The sequence below is a fragment of the Schistocerca nitens genome, chromosome 7, assembly GCF_023898315.1.
Source record: "Schistocerca nitens isolate TAMUIC-IGC-003100 chromosome 7, iqSchNite1.1, whole genome shotgun sequence".
NCBI lineage: Eukaryota > Metazoa > Arthropoda > Insecta > Orthoptera > Acrididae > Schistocerca > Schistocerca nitens.
Genome location: NC_064620.1, coordinates 514657337 through 514673509, shown reverse-complemented (window position 1 = coordinate 514673509; position 16173 = coordinate 514657337). Strand labels below are relative to the sequence as shown.

The following is a 16173-nucleotide window of genomic DNA, read 5'->3' as shown; positions in this document are numbered from 1 at the left end:
AGCAATCATTCACTTGCCTTTCATTGTGTCATCCAACTACTGAGGCACCTTCCAGTAGCATAAGGACCCTTAAACAATGGCATAAACACTCCTATACAAAATGCCAAGCTCCCAGAAAATGACTGAGGCACATGTGCTGATCCCCCCTCACCGCTGGATCCACGAGGAAAATAATGTCTGTCAGCGACAAACGCAGCCTCCCTGAACATTCATGTCAATTAATTCTTTGCGGCCTTTTGCAAACTCACACATCACCATTTCACACTTTTCAAAGTGAGAGACTTTCCCCCATAAGTGGGCTGCAGTTCCCTGCTGATTTTGATGCTCCATAAAAAATGAATTGCACTTTGTTGCTTGTATGCCATGGACATGTGAAGCACAATGTCTTTTTCAACAACTGACAGCAGTGCCATGCCGCAGAGTTACTTGATGGTAAGGACACGCAGGTTCAGTTCGAGTAAGGTCCACCGCATACTGTTTTAATCCATTACATCGTTTCAGTACACACTGCAGAGAAAAATGTTACCTGCAAGTGACATTGACCTGCAGAGATCATTTATAGGTAATCATAAATCTCAGAGAAGTTTTAAAATGAAGAAATTTCTGTTGGTCTGTAAATAAATTCATAAGTCAATGGACTATTTAATGGAACAAATTCATGGAAGTTTGAGTAAAGTGCAATAATGTGCTTGCTATTACCTGTATGGCTGTACTTGCTGTCGCTTGGCCATTTACATTAATCTCACATCCTGAACCTGGGAGTGATGAGCATGAGCTGGTACGAGAATGCGACCCTAGGAGACCTGGCGATTCACAGCGCTCGTATTTCCTCCGTAAATGCTGGAGCTCACGATTCAACTCCTGTGTGTGAATAAAGAAATAAAGCTGAACTCATTATGTGTATTGTAACTAGTAGCACTAATCCTCCCATAAAAATTAATTTATGTACTGATCAGTAAAGCCACTCTTGAACAAACACTCTTCTGTCACATTATCAGCACAATTTTAAAAATTTTCTGAAATTTCATCTTTTACTGACAATGTTGAAATTTATGAAACTTTCAAATTATTGTTCATATCCTACATTCGCATCACAACTATTAATATAAACGAACACACAACTAGTACTGATGAACTATTTCAGCTATAGCATAACAACCTTCATGTTTCATAAATGTTTTTTTTTTTTTTCAAATGATAGCATGCAAAGAAGCACATACATTCTATGATAACTACTCAAAACTTTTTCATTCACCGAGATATGGAAGTAACTCATCTGCAGCAGTAAGAGGGTTAAGGGAGCAGGACAGGTACACATGTCAAAAGCACTTACAGAAAATGCAGAGACTGTATTTAAACTCTTCCGCAGGTGCAGAGCACAACAAGTTAACTCGTCCATAGCAGTTAAAGGGTTACTAGGGCCACTTTCGTTAACCTCTTTGTCACTAGGGCAGTTCAATGAGTACTTATGTTTGAAGACAAATGTAATTGATAATGCTATTTTCGATACTTTTGTAGAGGAGTTTGAATATGGTAGCCACATCAGTAAGCAGTGATGTGTGACTTTTGTCGAGATGCAAAGGGTGCCAATCTTCAGTGATTTGTTTTTATTCTTTGGATGGGAAAATATGAAGACAGAAAAGAAAAAGTGGACGGTGTTTACAGCGACCCTGTATATCAATGACAACAGTTACATATTGGTTGAACAGACTTAAATTTGACAAGACTCTGTTTTTAATGATGAATGCCCAGAATGTATGGTAGATGCAGTTACAGAAGAAATTATTGAAAAAGCCCAATCTGACCATAAAATGAAACTGTATAAAGAAGAAGAGGCCACAGGTGTGTCAACAGTAATGGCAATTAATATTTTACATTGTAAACAGACAATGAAAACATTGTCATGACAATGGGTGCTGCAATTGGTGCAGTTTTCAACTTTGAAGACCTGTCTGGAGCAATTTAAGCAAGATTCAACCCACATTTTACGTTCAGTTGCCACCACTGATGAGATATGCCTTCACCATCATACCCCAAAAACCAAGCAACACTCAAAATAAGGGTTGGTTCCACCTCAAACAAGGATAAGAAGGTCCCATTGGTCAGTAAAGTTTGGTGACCATTTCATGCAAACTGCATCACACTTAGTAAAACAAAAAATATCAATGAATTATATTACAATAAAGCATCAGACCACTTCAACAACAACAACAACAACAAAAATGAAGAAAATACGGCCATATTTGATGAAGCATAATTTCCTGTTTCACCTTGACAACATGCTAGCTCATTCATCTGGTGCGACTGGCACAAAACTGCTGGAAATGGATTATGAATTATAGCTACAGCCCTTGTGTTCACTCAATATGGCTCTACAGTAATTCTTCTTCTTCCTAAACCTGAAGAAATTGCTTGTAGGTATGAAAACTGCTTAAATTAAGAGACTATTTTAGAGACCTTGACAGTTTTCAGAAAGGTTGGAGGCTGGGACATTTAGAGAAAGAATATCCTAAAATGAGACTGTATAACAATATAACTTTTTTATAAGAAAAAATTGCGTCTTAGCTTGCTGTACTTATGGAACAGGCTTCATACAAAGTAGAATGTAACTGTTTTCAAGAAATAATCTTATTTTGTCCAGATCATTTCTCAGTTTCATTCACTGATGTACTAGTGTTTGTCGTATGATATAAGATGCTTGAGAGGAACAGATCATTGCAGTTAATATGGTAAGATTATGTTGTCCTTCATGCTGATACCATTAAGTTAAGCGTGTAGTATTGAGGATAAGTTCCCTGAGAAAGCCAACCAGCTGAAGTCATTCTGGCTTCAAATTTATTTCGATCTGGCTTCAAATTTATTTCGATCTAATGAGAGTTTTCTACCATAGGCATAATTTGCTAATAACCTAATGTAACTCTTTACAATTGATCTATAATTCCCTCAAAGATTCTGCCACCTGACCTCCTTTTATGCCTTCGTCGTGTTGAGGAACACAGCATTGGCTATGTCTGGTGGGATTCCATAGAAAGTCATCTTTATAATTTCTACACCTCGTACCGAATTTATAAGTGAGCATCAAGTGAACTATGCATGCCTTTGGGAACACACTACATTTAAGTACATACTCCACAAGTTATCACAGAGTACATGGGGGAGGGTATTTGGCACCATCAACAGCTACTTCTCACACACAAAATGAAGGAATATCCTCACAATGAAGACAGAATAATCTTCATCAGCACACAGAAACAGCTGTACTATAAGCCCAATGGTAGTTTCTCTCAATACATCCAAAACCAATAAACACTGTAAACAGACCTTAACGGCAGCTGCATGTTTCCGTGCGGCGATCTCCTGCTCCCCTCGGAGATCACTGCACTGTTGTTCCAGCTTTTGAGTATACGCAGTGCGCTCCGCCAAGGCTCTCGCCAGTAGCTCTGCTTCATTCTGTCTTGCGGATCTCTCAGATTCCAGATCTGCTGCAGAAGCTGAGAGGCGCTGCTGTAATTCCGAATTCTGACGCGCTAAACGAGCTGCTTCTAACTCCAGCTCCCGAGCCTGTAGTAAGAAAAAGGGTCATATAATAAATGAGACAATTTAAAATATAAGAGGTGGGGGGGGGGGGGGGGGTGCTGTACAACGGGATGTAAACAATACATTCACAGCAAACACAGGAATACAACAGAAAGAAGTGGAAAAAGAGATGAAAGAGCACAGATCACGGGAAGATCAATTTAAACAAAAAAGTTTATAGGAGGAATTTATATTTTTGTTGAGTTTCGTTTTCATTAAATTTACATCTACATATAAACTCTGCAAGCCACCAAAAACGTGTGGCAGAGGGCACCCTGTACCACCATTAGTGATTTCCTTTCCTATTCCTCTCGCAGATACAGCAAGGGGAAAATGACTGTCTACATGAACCCTTAAGAGCCCTAATTTTTCTTCTCTTATCTTTGTTGTCCTTACATGAAATGTATGTTACCAGCAGCAGAATCATCCTGCTGTCAGCTTCAAATGTCGGTTCTCCAGATTTTCTCAACAGTTTTCCTCAAAAAGAATGTTACCCTCACTCCAGGGATTCCCATTTGAGTTCCCAAAGCATTAAGTGTGTGTCTTGGTCACCTAATATAAAAACGGTGGGTACGAACCAGAACTTTTACAGACAGGAACATTGGTAAGTATCTGTCATTTATGTCTTTTGACACACACACACACACACACACACACACACACACACACACACACACACAACCAAATTTAAAATCAAGTCCATTCCATACGACAAAAGTTGTAGTCATAAATAAATAGCTTCCATTAAATTTTCAACATAGGTAACAAATAATGTAATTTTACTAACTGTGTGTATACAGTATAATACAAAGAATGCATGAATGAACATGTAGGTGATCTGGGAGTGTGGCCGGCCGGAGTGGCCGAGCGGTTCTAGGCACTACAGTCTGGAACCACGCGACCGCTACGGTCGCAGGTTCGAATCCTGCCTTGGGCATGGATGTGTGTGATTGCCTTAGGATAGTTGGGTTTAAGTAGTTCTAAGTTCTAGGGGACTGATGACCTCAGCAGTTAAGCCCCATAGTGCTCAGAGCCATTCGATCTGGGAGTGTATAGGGTGCAGCAGCAGCTCTAGGCTGACTCACCACAAAGTTGAACTGATTTTGGATGACAAATATGGATATGTCATTCCATACAGCTTCGACGTATGGGGTGTTCAGCAGTTGCTGTCTTCACTGTGAAATATTACTGTATCTCATTGCTACCTATCAGAACCAATCGGAGAGCATTAAAGATAAACACCAGTCCTAATTGTCCAATTGTAAAGTGACCTGTTTCCAAATTACATACAAAAATAACCACTGTTTCAGTATACATATAATTCGAAAACGATGCTTTGCTGAAACAATATGTGTAAAAGCCACCGTGTGTATTTTGAATGTGCCAAAAGCATTTAACATTATTTTTATGTGAGAAACACAATATAAATGTGAAATTAATACTGTAACTAATCGAAATAAATAGAGCACATGGTCAGGCTGACGAGACATGAATCCAGGAATTTTACAAAACCCAGAAAACTAAACAACTCTCAATGTTGGTAGAATTGATGTGAAAACAAACAGCGCATCGACTGGGCATTTCACTCAAAACATTTGCAACGCAGAGGTGGGAAAATATAAACATCTCAACATGGTGGAGGAGCTGGGATCAAGTGGAAGGCTGTGCAGAGGACGACTCGCAAGAATTCCATGTACAAGAGGCAGGAACCATAATCTTGTACGTTGCAGACTGCGCCACGGACGTCGCCAGGAGCAAAAGTGAAATTCTGGAATGACATCGCGAATGAATAAGATAAGTACCCCTTTTAATTGTTTTTATTTCAGTCACAGACAGTGTCTTACAATTTTCTGTTTTTGTTTCATTGTGTGCATGTGACAATTTCACCTGATAGGCAAGAAAGTGTTTTATCTAGTGTTTATCCACTTTGATCAAAATGAGTGAAACTCAATTAAATCGAATAGGCATGACCTCGCAGTCAGGCCATCAATTTCATGCTTCAACTCCAAATGAACACTTAAATAGTGAAGCAAATTCCGCGAGCAGTAGTTGTTCGCCTTTTCATGGTTTTTCAGGGGCAAATCAGCAACCGAATTTAATTGCTCAGATATCTCAATTGTTGAGTAATAAACTAGAACAATTGGTAACTCAAAATAACCAGTTAGGTAGCAACATTAAAGAGGTCACAGACAAGCTGGACCAAAATTTGAAATCATTGAGAGAAGAAATCAATGCAACAAATAACAAAGTACAAATCGTTGCATGTGACATACAAAGGGTAGAAACCAAAGTTGACTGTTTGGAGACTTTCACAATCTCCGAATTTAGAGAAACAAACAAAAGCATTGAATTAGTTAAGGAACGTGTCAAAAACACGGAAGTAGTTGTTTTAAATGAAGTAGTGAACCGAAAAGACGAGTTAAAAATGTTGCAGGAACTCTTTTTTTTTCAGAAAAAGAATTGGTAGGGAAAAGATTGAAATTAAATTCTGAAGTTGTTTCTGATAAGATATCTCGTATTGACGAGAAAGTAGAAAGTGTAACAATAGAACCGCAAACAGTCAGCTCTGAAGTTTCAAAACTGCAAAATAATATAATGTACAATTTTGATTCAAACCAGATGTTTGTGCATAGTTGTAACAATGTTAGTTTAAAATATTACCCAGGTGATGCGAAATTTCATCCAGTTGACTTTGTGCGTCAGTGCAAAGACAGTTTCCAACCTAACATGCCAGAGTCTGCTAAAGTTAAATTTGCGAAATGTTTTTTGGATGGTGAAGCCCTTACATGGTTTAACCAAAACACTGATACAAATACTACGTCTTTTGCCGATTTTGAACGCCAATTCTTGGCAAAGTTTTGGTCGCAAAACAAACAGGCAAGAATAAAATCTGAATTTCTTAACGGTAGCAAATATCACACAGGTCTTGCAATTAGCATGTGAGAATTTTGTGAAAAACAATTAGGGACATTGTCACATTTGAGCAAACCTTTGGACGAACTGATACGGATTGACGCACTGAAACGGCGCCTACCACACCGTTTTCAGTGGGGACTTGTATATGAACCAGATGACAGTGTTGATGAATTTTTACGTTATGTAGACAAAATTAATCGTGCATGGCAGAATGATGACAAACAGTACAATCAAAACCTCAGAAACACTCAAAATAGGAATGGGGGATCACAACAATGTAATGGACACAGAAATAATAACTGATATGGTAACCAAAACAGTAGTTACAACAGACACAAAAACCATCAAGAACAGAGAAACAGTAATCAGCTTCACAACAGCAATTCCAACCAGGGAAACAGGTAACCACCTCAATGGGAGCCTGTCAATTTGAGGTGAATAGTTATGGCACAAACCAGGCAAATAGGAGGTTAAAGAGACAGAAATGTAAAAGCAATCATAAATGTAATGTAAATAGGGACTATTACTTAGATGATACTAGTTATAAGCGAAACTTTTGGGGTCACATGTTGAGTGAATTGAATAATGCACATACTCAAGCAGGACCACAGTTTGAACTTAATGAACATGACTTAGCATTAATTGATGACACATTAACACCTGATGTAGACAGAACTTATGTATGGTAGCACTAGCTTGTTTTCTGACGAAGGTAAGGATAATGAGGTATCTATATTAGTAGAAATTGGTAGCCAAAATGAGGAAAAAACACCTGACTCTGATAATGAAACAGGTAGCGATTTCAGTAGTGTAACTTCAGATGTTGAACACTTTGTAGTTAAGGCAGACGTGCATGCAGAGGCATCACCCACAGATTATTTTGATGATGATTTTGGTAAAGATAGTGTTGTGAAGGATGATGTATTTAATGATATATGTACACAAGAGGAATTGGATGGCATTATTTATGTTGAAGTTATTGATAATGGTGTTGCAGCTGAAAGTAACTCTGAATTTCGAAACTGGTTCATGTGAAGGTATTAAGTGTGCAAACAATGTATTGGTAACAATTTGTATAAAAGAAATCTTAAGTAAATCTACTAATAAGAAGGAACAAGCTAAGTTGATAGGTGAGAAGATTTTGGAATCTATTATCAGTGAAAATAAAGTTTGTTTAGAAAATAATAAGGAAAGTGAAGTCATCAAATCAGATCCATCCATGAAAGATAATTTTAAGTCTAGTGCAAGTAAGGTATCTGTTTCATGTGTATTTGATCCCAGTCATAATAACACTCAATCTTATGTTGATTCTGACATTGAAACCTGTAGTGAAGAAGTATGTAACAACATCGATACAACTGAATTAGAAAGTGACTTGCTGGCAGAGAATGTGAATAGTGACCCAAATATTACCTTAGGTAGCCCTTACGTAGAAATAAGCATTAACAATTGGTCAGGACTTTGTTTGATTGACACTGGCAGTCCCATTAGTAGTATCTCAGACAAGTTGAGGAACAGGATAAAAGACACTGAAAGTTACATCAAATTTCCAATCACAGGTGTACGGATTAAAGGTGCCTGTGGCAAGTTTAGTAAGTTAATAAATAAACAAGCTTTAATTACATTTTCTGTTGGCAACATTAATTTTGAACATGGTTGTTTAGTTATTCCAGATCTCAATGAGCAAATGATTTTAGGGATGGACTGGATAGTTAAAGCAAAAGTGAGTTTTGATTGGCAAAATTCAGAACTGCTGTTCACTGAACCAAAGGCCAGTATTCAAGAAAAAGTAGTGATCCAGTTAAATTCAAGTACAAACAGTAGTAACCATATTAGGGAAATAATTTATCCAGAGTGTAGCCATTACATGGAGGAAGAGGAAAATAGGGATCACAATAACTAGAATTTGGTTGATGATAGTTACTCCCTAACCATATCAGAAAAGGTAAAAGAAGCAAATGACTTGGCTGAGTCTGAAAAGCAGGAATTAGAAAATTTTCTCTGGGAAAACTGTAACATTTTTAGTGATCAACCTGGTAGGGTCAAAGATTATGAATGTCATTTGAAGTTAAAGCCACACGAACACTTTTTCGTTAAGCCTTATGGGGTACCCATCTGTAAAAGGAAAGAAGTGGAGAGGGAACTCCAGAAAATGCACAAATGGAGAATAGTAGAGAGAAGTCACAGTCCATATAACAGCCCGATGGTCTGTGTTTCAAAAAAGGATGGTGGTGTTAGGCTGGTATTGGATTCACGTCACCTGAATAAGTTTATAAAAAGAGAAACAGCTCATCCTGAATCCATGGAGGAACTCTTGTACAAATTCAATGATACAAAATATTATTCTAGCCTGGATTTGACCTCAGGTTTTCATCGAATCACATTAGCACAGGATTCAAGGCAGTACACAGCCTTTTTATATAATGGTAAATGTTTTCATTATTGTGTTGTTCCGTTTGGGCTGAATGTGTCTGTAGCTGAGTTTATTCGAGCTTTGGATCATGTGATTGGAAGTGAACTACTATCTAACCTAATTATTTACGTGGATGATATATTAATAACCAGCAAAACTTGGGAGGAACACCTTGATACTTTGTACAAATTAGCCAATAAGTTCAGGCAAGGCGGTATGACCCTTAAATTAAGTAAATGCAAATTTGGAGTATCAGACTTGAAGTTTTTAGGCCACATAATTAACAGAGAAGGCATTCTACCTGACAGTGATAAAATTTCTGCAATTGTCCAGTTTCCATGTCCAAAGGACAAGAAACAGCTGAGGTCATTTTATGGTCTATGTAATTTTTACCGTAAGTATGTCAGCACCCAAGCTTTAGATGCACCGTGTTTGAGAGAGCTATTAAAAAAGAATACCATATGGGAATGGACAGATCAGTGTCCAGCAGCATTCGATGAGATCAAACAACAACTAAATAACAGTCAATTACTCCACAGACCTGACCTTTCACTACCATTTTGCCTAATGACAGATAGTTAAGATTACGGATTTGGTGTACATTTGTTTCAACAGAAGGAAATTGATGGAAAAATAGAACATCTTTCAATCAGTTTTGCCAGCCGAGGTCTGCAGAAACATGAACGTAATTACACAGAGGAACTACTTGCCATTGTATGGGGTTTCACTAAATACAGGAACTATCTAGCAGGCCATAAAGTCATAATTTTCACAGATCACAAAGCTCTATGTTATATTCAAGACTGTAAACTTTTCAATAGTAGATTAACCAGGTGGGCCATATTTTTGCAACAATTTGATTATAGTATTCAGTATATAAAAGGAGATCAGAATATAATTGCTGATGCTTTGTCTGGATTACCTGTGGGGGGGGGGGGGGGTGGTCAGGAAGAAGAACTATTGGATAACAAAGTGTTTAAAATAATGTACATGAGAGGGATTAAGGGTGAAAAGGAAATTACTAACATTTGCAGTCAGCTTAGGAGATACCAGAACCAGAATGATGATTTGAAACTTGTGAAAAGCCTTATTGGTAAAAAGGGTTATGAAAACATTGGCATGTATTATCAAAACTTTAAAGATATTTTATTCAGGAGACATAACACTGACTCTGACATCTGGAAGGTTTGTTGGCCTATACAATGTGTTGACGTTTTAATTAAGTACACACATGAGAGCTATGGACACTGTGGAATCATGAAATGCACTGACAAACTTAAGGAAAATGTCTATTTTAATAATATGTTTAGAAGAGTAAGACAGGTTATACAAAAATGTGATCGGTGTCAAAGAGTAAAAGTCACAAATCAGAAATACCAAGGTTATTTACAAATTATTGTGCCAAAAGGCAAACTGGAACTGATAGGAATTGATTTGTTTGGCCAATTGCCGAGAACTAAAGAGGGTTATACATATTTGTTTGTAGTTGTTGACTTATTCACTAAACTAGTAAAATTGTATCCACTAAAGAAGGCAACAAGCAGGAAAATTTTAAACTGTTTCTGTAATGATTACTTCACACAGATTGGAAAACCAAAAGCCATACTTTCAGACAATGGGAGCCAATTTACATCTAACGTTTGGAAAGATTTCATGAAAGATGAAGACATTAAGCACGTTCTTATTTCCGTTTCTTCTCCGTCTTGTAACCCAACTGAGCGCTATATGCGTGAAATAGGCAGGCTTTGTAGAACTTACTGCTCTAAAGATCATACAAATTGGTCAAGTTACATATGTGATTTTGAAGATGTTTTGAACACCTTACAACATACAACAACTGGCTTTACACCTTATGAAGTCTTTTTTAACAAACACCCACCAAACATCTTGTATGAATTGATCAATTTCCCTGTCTGTAATGAGTTAACACCGGACGAGAGAATGGAAATAGTAAAGAAAAATATTGAAACACACTGTGCCAAGAGAAAGCTTAAACATGATTCAAAAGGAAAGTTTACACAGTACAGTGTAGGTGATTTAGTCTTAACCAAAAGTTATGAGAAATCCAGGGCAAAAAAATAGAGAGATCAAGAAATTTTTCGATATTTACATTGGTCCATTTGAAGTTTATGAGAAACCACATCCAAACGCCTGCCGCCTTATCTATCCCAAATCAAAAAAGCTATTTGGTTTAAGAAATGTCACTCAGTTGAAACCTTATGTGCAATAATTGCAATCCCTCAGGGAGGTACACAATCTTTGAGTACTATGCATGTGGCTTATGCAAGATGCCCCAGCTAATGTGACATTTTCTTCTCAAAAACACTGATGCCACATTCTACGATACCTTTCCGACACACAAACTTCCGACAATACATATGTTAATTTTTTGTATCTATGTTTGCTTATATTTGTTATGTAAGATATTTTCATGTGATTTAATTTGTAGTACAAGATACATTTTGTTTTGATTGAGTAATCTGCATCATCAGATGTACTGAAAATTTGACATTTACATCCTACCGATTGTGACCATTACTGATATGTGAGGACTATGAATTGAAATTACATTGCCAGGAAAAACCAATATGTATTTTCTAGTGAGGAACAGTTACACATATTTACAGACAACAGACCATACTGTATTTATATCAGCTTATCCAGAAATGAAAGGTGAATTGTGTGAAGATACACTAAGCTAATTAATACGGTACATTTGTGCAGTTAAAAAGAACTATATACATCTTTTCACTGTTTTTTTTTTAATCATATATATTAAAGATAAACACCAGTCCTAATTGTCCAATTGTAAAGTGACCTGTTTCCAAATTACATACAAAAATAACCACTATTTCAGTATACATATAATTCGAAAACGATGCTTTGCTGAAACCATATATGTAAAAGCCACCGTGTGTATTTTGAATGTGCCAAAAGCATTTAACATTGTTTTTATGTGAGAAACACAATCTAAATGTGAAATTAATACTGTAACTAATCGAAATACATAGAGCACATGGTCAGGATGTACCAGTAAACCTATCATTATAACATTACTACAGCAAATTAAATAGAACATATAAATAAACCACGTTAATTGAATCTCCGATATATGTTAGCACTAAAATTCAGGCACTAGTTGATTTGTTATAAACAAATTTAGAAATGTAATTGTTACCTGTAACATAATTGGTCAGAAAATGTTATATTAACTCATAACTAAGTTGAAAATAGGTTCACCTTGTTCAGCACTGAGATTGTAAATTTTTAGCAATATGTAGCTCATATTCGGTTTAACTTTTAATTGTGATTTTCATTGTATGTAATTGTTAACAAAAGTATAAATAGAGGTCATGCAGGCGCCTTGGGGGCAATCGTTTTTTGGCTAGGGTTGCGAGCAAATGTATTGTAGGCTCACTCGTTTGTTGATTGTTGTGAACTCTGTGTCGTTTGATGACAACTTTGGGTATATGTGATGTAACCAGTACAGTTCACCAGGCTCGGACACCAGAGTCCTGGAAATATATTGGTATTAAAACTGCACTGTACTTTGGAATTTATTTGGGAGTCTCCCGCAATCCTTTTCATAGGCTGCACAGCGACGAGACATGAATCCAGGAATTATACAAAACCCCGAAAACTATACAATTCTCAATGTTGGTAGAATTGACGTGAAAACAACAGCGCATCGATTGGGCATTTCACTCAAAACATTTGCAATGCGGGGGTGGGAAAATATAAACATCTCAACTGGTGTCACTTTTCTATGAAGAGGGCATAAAAAATGTTGGTTTCCAGCTATGAAAAAAGTCTGAACAATACTGGCAACTATGTAGAAAAATACTTTAAGAAATGCTCTTTCCTGTAAAAAAAATTTGGTTTGAAAATATGTTTTTATGAGGTTTTCTTCCCCCCCCCCTCCCCCCACCCCAAAAACGGTGCTTACTTTCTGGATATGCCTCATACATGACAGAAAAATTGTCTCTACTACTTTATACTCTGTGCAACTTAAGCTCAGAAATGGGGTATATAGCTAAAAAACTTTTTGACAATCTATATTGGGAAATAACGTGTTTCAGACAACACAAATATTTTTAAAGCAAAAAATTAGTCTTGGGACAGTAGTAAGTAACAAAATATATACATAAGTTTGTATTAATGATACATTTTGTAACAAAGTCTATGATTATAATAATACATGGAACACAAAACTGATCAACTCATCAGGAAGTTGTGGGATAAAATCACTGTAATAGTAAGATAATGTTCCATTCTTCAATTTGCTTTGGGTACAACAAAAATTTTTGACCCTGTACTACGATCAAGATTCTATACTAAAATACGCCTATAGAAGAGATCATACACTGGTTCATCTTTCTATCCTTACTTAAAAGTATACAACCATACCATTTACTAGCATTTCAACACTGGTTTCCTTGTTGCTCCAACCTCATCTGCCTAGTTTGTTCCAGTGGCCTGTAATATTTCCACACAGAACCCTCAAATATCATTGATACCTTCAACCTTTTACTCTCTTTAGCCGACTGAAGCAATCTTAGTTTCCAAAAACTAGGATTTTTGTCATTATTTGGCCATGCATACACCTCCTGTCATATGATTAGATATAAGTCTTTACCCTTTAATTAACTGGGGTTTGATTTTGGATACCTCTTTCTTATTACAGTAAAGAGGCACAACAATACCAAACAAATACCGAAGGTGGGGCTATCAGGAAAAATTGAAGTATGAAAGTTGCATGTAATTTAATTGAAAAGTCATGATTCATGAACACAATGTTATGAAACAATTTTGGAGACTGGCCACTTAGAAGAATATCAGGCCCAGGAAGCCAGCCATTTATGCTACTGTTTAAACTGTTACCAGCACCTATGTAATTGTTGTATCTTCAAGAGTAATACATACTAATACTCAAACTTTCTTCTTTCCTTTTTTTTATGTATTCTTTTTTCTCAGGCCGGTATTACACTATCAAATTTCTTTGTCAAAGATTTGATCAAAGATATGATCCAATATTCCGTCCAATATATTTGACAAAGATCTTTGACGTAGCGCTACAAGGGGTATTACACTGTCATCAAATTTTTCGTCAAAGTTCAAGATGGCTGACAACAACTTGTTATTAATCGCAGCAGTTCTACGTACTCCAATTGCATTGTGTGCACATGCGGAAAAGAAGTGGGGGGAAAAAATGGAACCATACATACGAGGTTGATAGTCTTAAAAGTCCTGGGATTACAACTTGATAATAAATTCAGTTGGGAGGAGCACACCACAGAACTGCAGAAACGCCTTAACAAATCTGTATTTGCAATTCGAGTGTTAGCAGACATAGGCAACATAAAAATGAAAAAGCTTGCATACTTTCATTCCATAATGTCATATGGGATAATATTTTGGGGTAAATCTTGAAGTAAAACATAAGTTTTCAAGGTCCAAAAGCGTGTAATACGTATTATTTGTGGAGTAAATTCATGGACCTCCTGCAGAAACCTCTTCAAAGAACTGGGTATACTAACTACTGCCTCTCAGTATATTTACTTCTTAATAAAATTTGTCGTAAATAATATATCTCTTTTTCCAACAAACAACTCAGTTCATACATACAATACCAGGAACAAAAATGATCTGCACAAGGACTTAAAAGCACTTACTTTAGTTCAAAAAGGGGTCCACTACTCAGGAACACTCATCTTCAATAATTTGCCAGGAAACATAAAAAATTTAGTTAGAAATAAAGATCAGTTTATCAGTTTAAAAGGAGCCTGAAAGACTTACTACTGGCCACCTCCTTCTACTCCATTGGCGAAATGATGTATTGTATTTATTCATACTATTAGTATTTTTATTTCAGCTTAAAAAAAATCGACATGTTCCACATCCACGAGGATCTCCTCAGCACGGATCTATGGAACGAAAAACTAATCTAATCTGGGTGAAGCCGTGGGTTTTACGACGACACGATAAAAGCATTCAACAAAACTTGTTACGTGAGCTTACAGTGGAAGACGTCAAGTCGTACATCAATTACTTAAGAATGGATGAGCATACATTTCTGTATGTGCTCAATGAAGTGTATCCTCATATCACAAAGCAGAATTTTCACTTAAGAACTGCTACATCTTCAGAAGACAGGCTCACTATAACACTCCGATTCCTTGCTACAAGAGAGGGTTATGTTATGTTAGGTTAGGTTAGGTCAGGTTAGGTCTCCAATCTTCTTAATCTATTTTTGTATTCAGGGTGCCTCACGTTGTAAAGCGCCTCATCAGCTTCAGACATCTCTATTAATTCTGTAGTTGTCGGCACACACCAATTGTATTTACCGGCAATGGTTATAAAAACACTACAGACGACAGAACGCTGCAGCGATGCTAGCGCTCCGCGTGGTAACATATCGCATTGAAGTGAACAGAAGACAAGCGATTTCTTTGATCAAATATACGGCCTCGGCCTAGATTTGATCAAATATTGGACGACATTTGTCAAAGATCCCTATTACACTATCAAATATATTTGACAAAGATATTGGACAAAGAAATTTGATAGTGTAATACCGGCCTTAAGGAGAACTATACTTCCTGTCATCATCATTTTAAAATCTGTAATCTATTAAAGAACTAAAGTGAATATGAAAAATAAATCTTGGAGCTTGGTTTCAAGCTTCAAAATTTATTTTTCATATTTACTTTGATATATTACAAATTTTAAAATAATGATGACAGAAAGTACAGTTATCCTTAAAATAAAAAAAAAAAAAAAAAAAAAAAAAATGTGGGAGGTATGTTACAGAGCAATTTCTTCCTCCTGATATTTATAAATTTCTTGCTCACTCAACAAACTTGATGTATTTGTAGCAGAATTACAGCAAACTACAAAACCAATGACAACATGATGAAATTACACCAGCCTGATTTTACTGGCTCAGCCATTCATGACAGCAGCTGTTATGTTCACTAAGTTTCTTTCAAAATAATTCTAGAAACTGACAGCAGAAGGCAGTACCAGTGAAAGGACAAGTAGTGAGATGTCCTTACATTGTTCTGATATGCAACTGAGTCAGTTTTGAGCAACAGATGGCTCGTGCATTGAGAAAATTGCTGCCCAATCTATGCCCGAGTGCAATCTCTTTAATACAAAGTTGTGCCATAGACTAAGCTTGCACTTGGTCTACAAAGTGTTAACATCAGTTTGTAAATTGTGGGCAAGCCGCTGAGCCTGAAGAAACATCTGTATATGTGGAATATATT

The 16173-nt window shown here is 36.6% G+C and overlaps 1 protein-coding gene across 2 annotated transcripts in view; it reads right to left on the bottom strand.

Moving 5' to 3' along the window:
- Positions 1-16173, bottom strand: part of LOC126194989 (coiled-coil domain-containing protein 186-like) — a 200511-nt gene that overhangs the window by 88552 nt on the left and 95786 nt on the right. For both annotated transcript variants that reach the window (XM_049933405.1, XM_049933406.1), the window contains 2 exons: positions 3322-3561; positions 700-861 (listed from right to left, as the gene is read on the bottom strand). In XM_049933405.1, coding sequence (XP_049789362.1) covers positions 700-861; positions 3322-3561 — 402 coding nt within the window. The remainder of the gene's footprint in view (positions 1-699; positions 862-3321; positions 3562-16173) is intronic.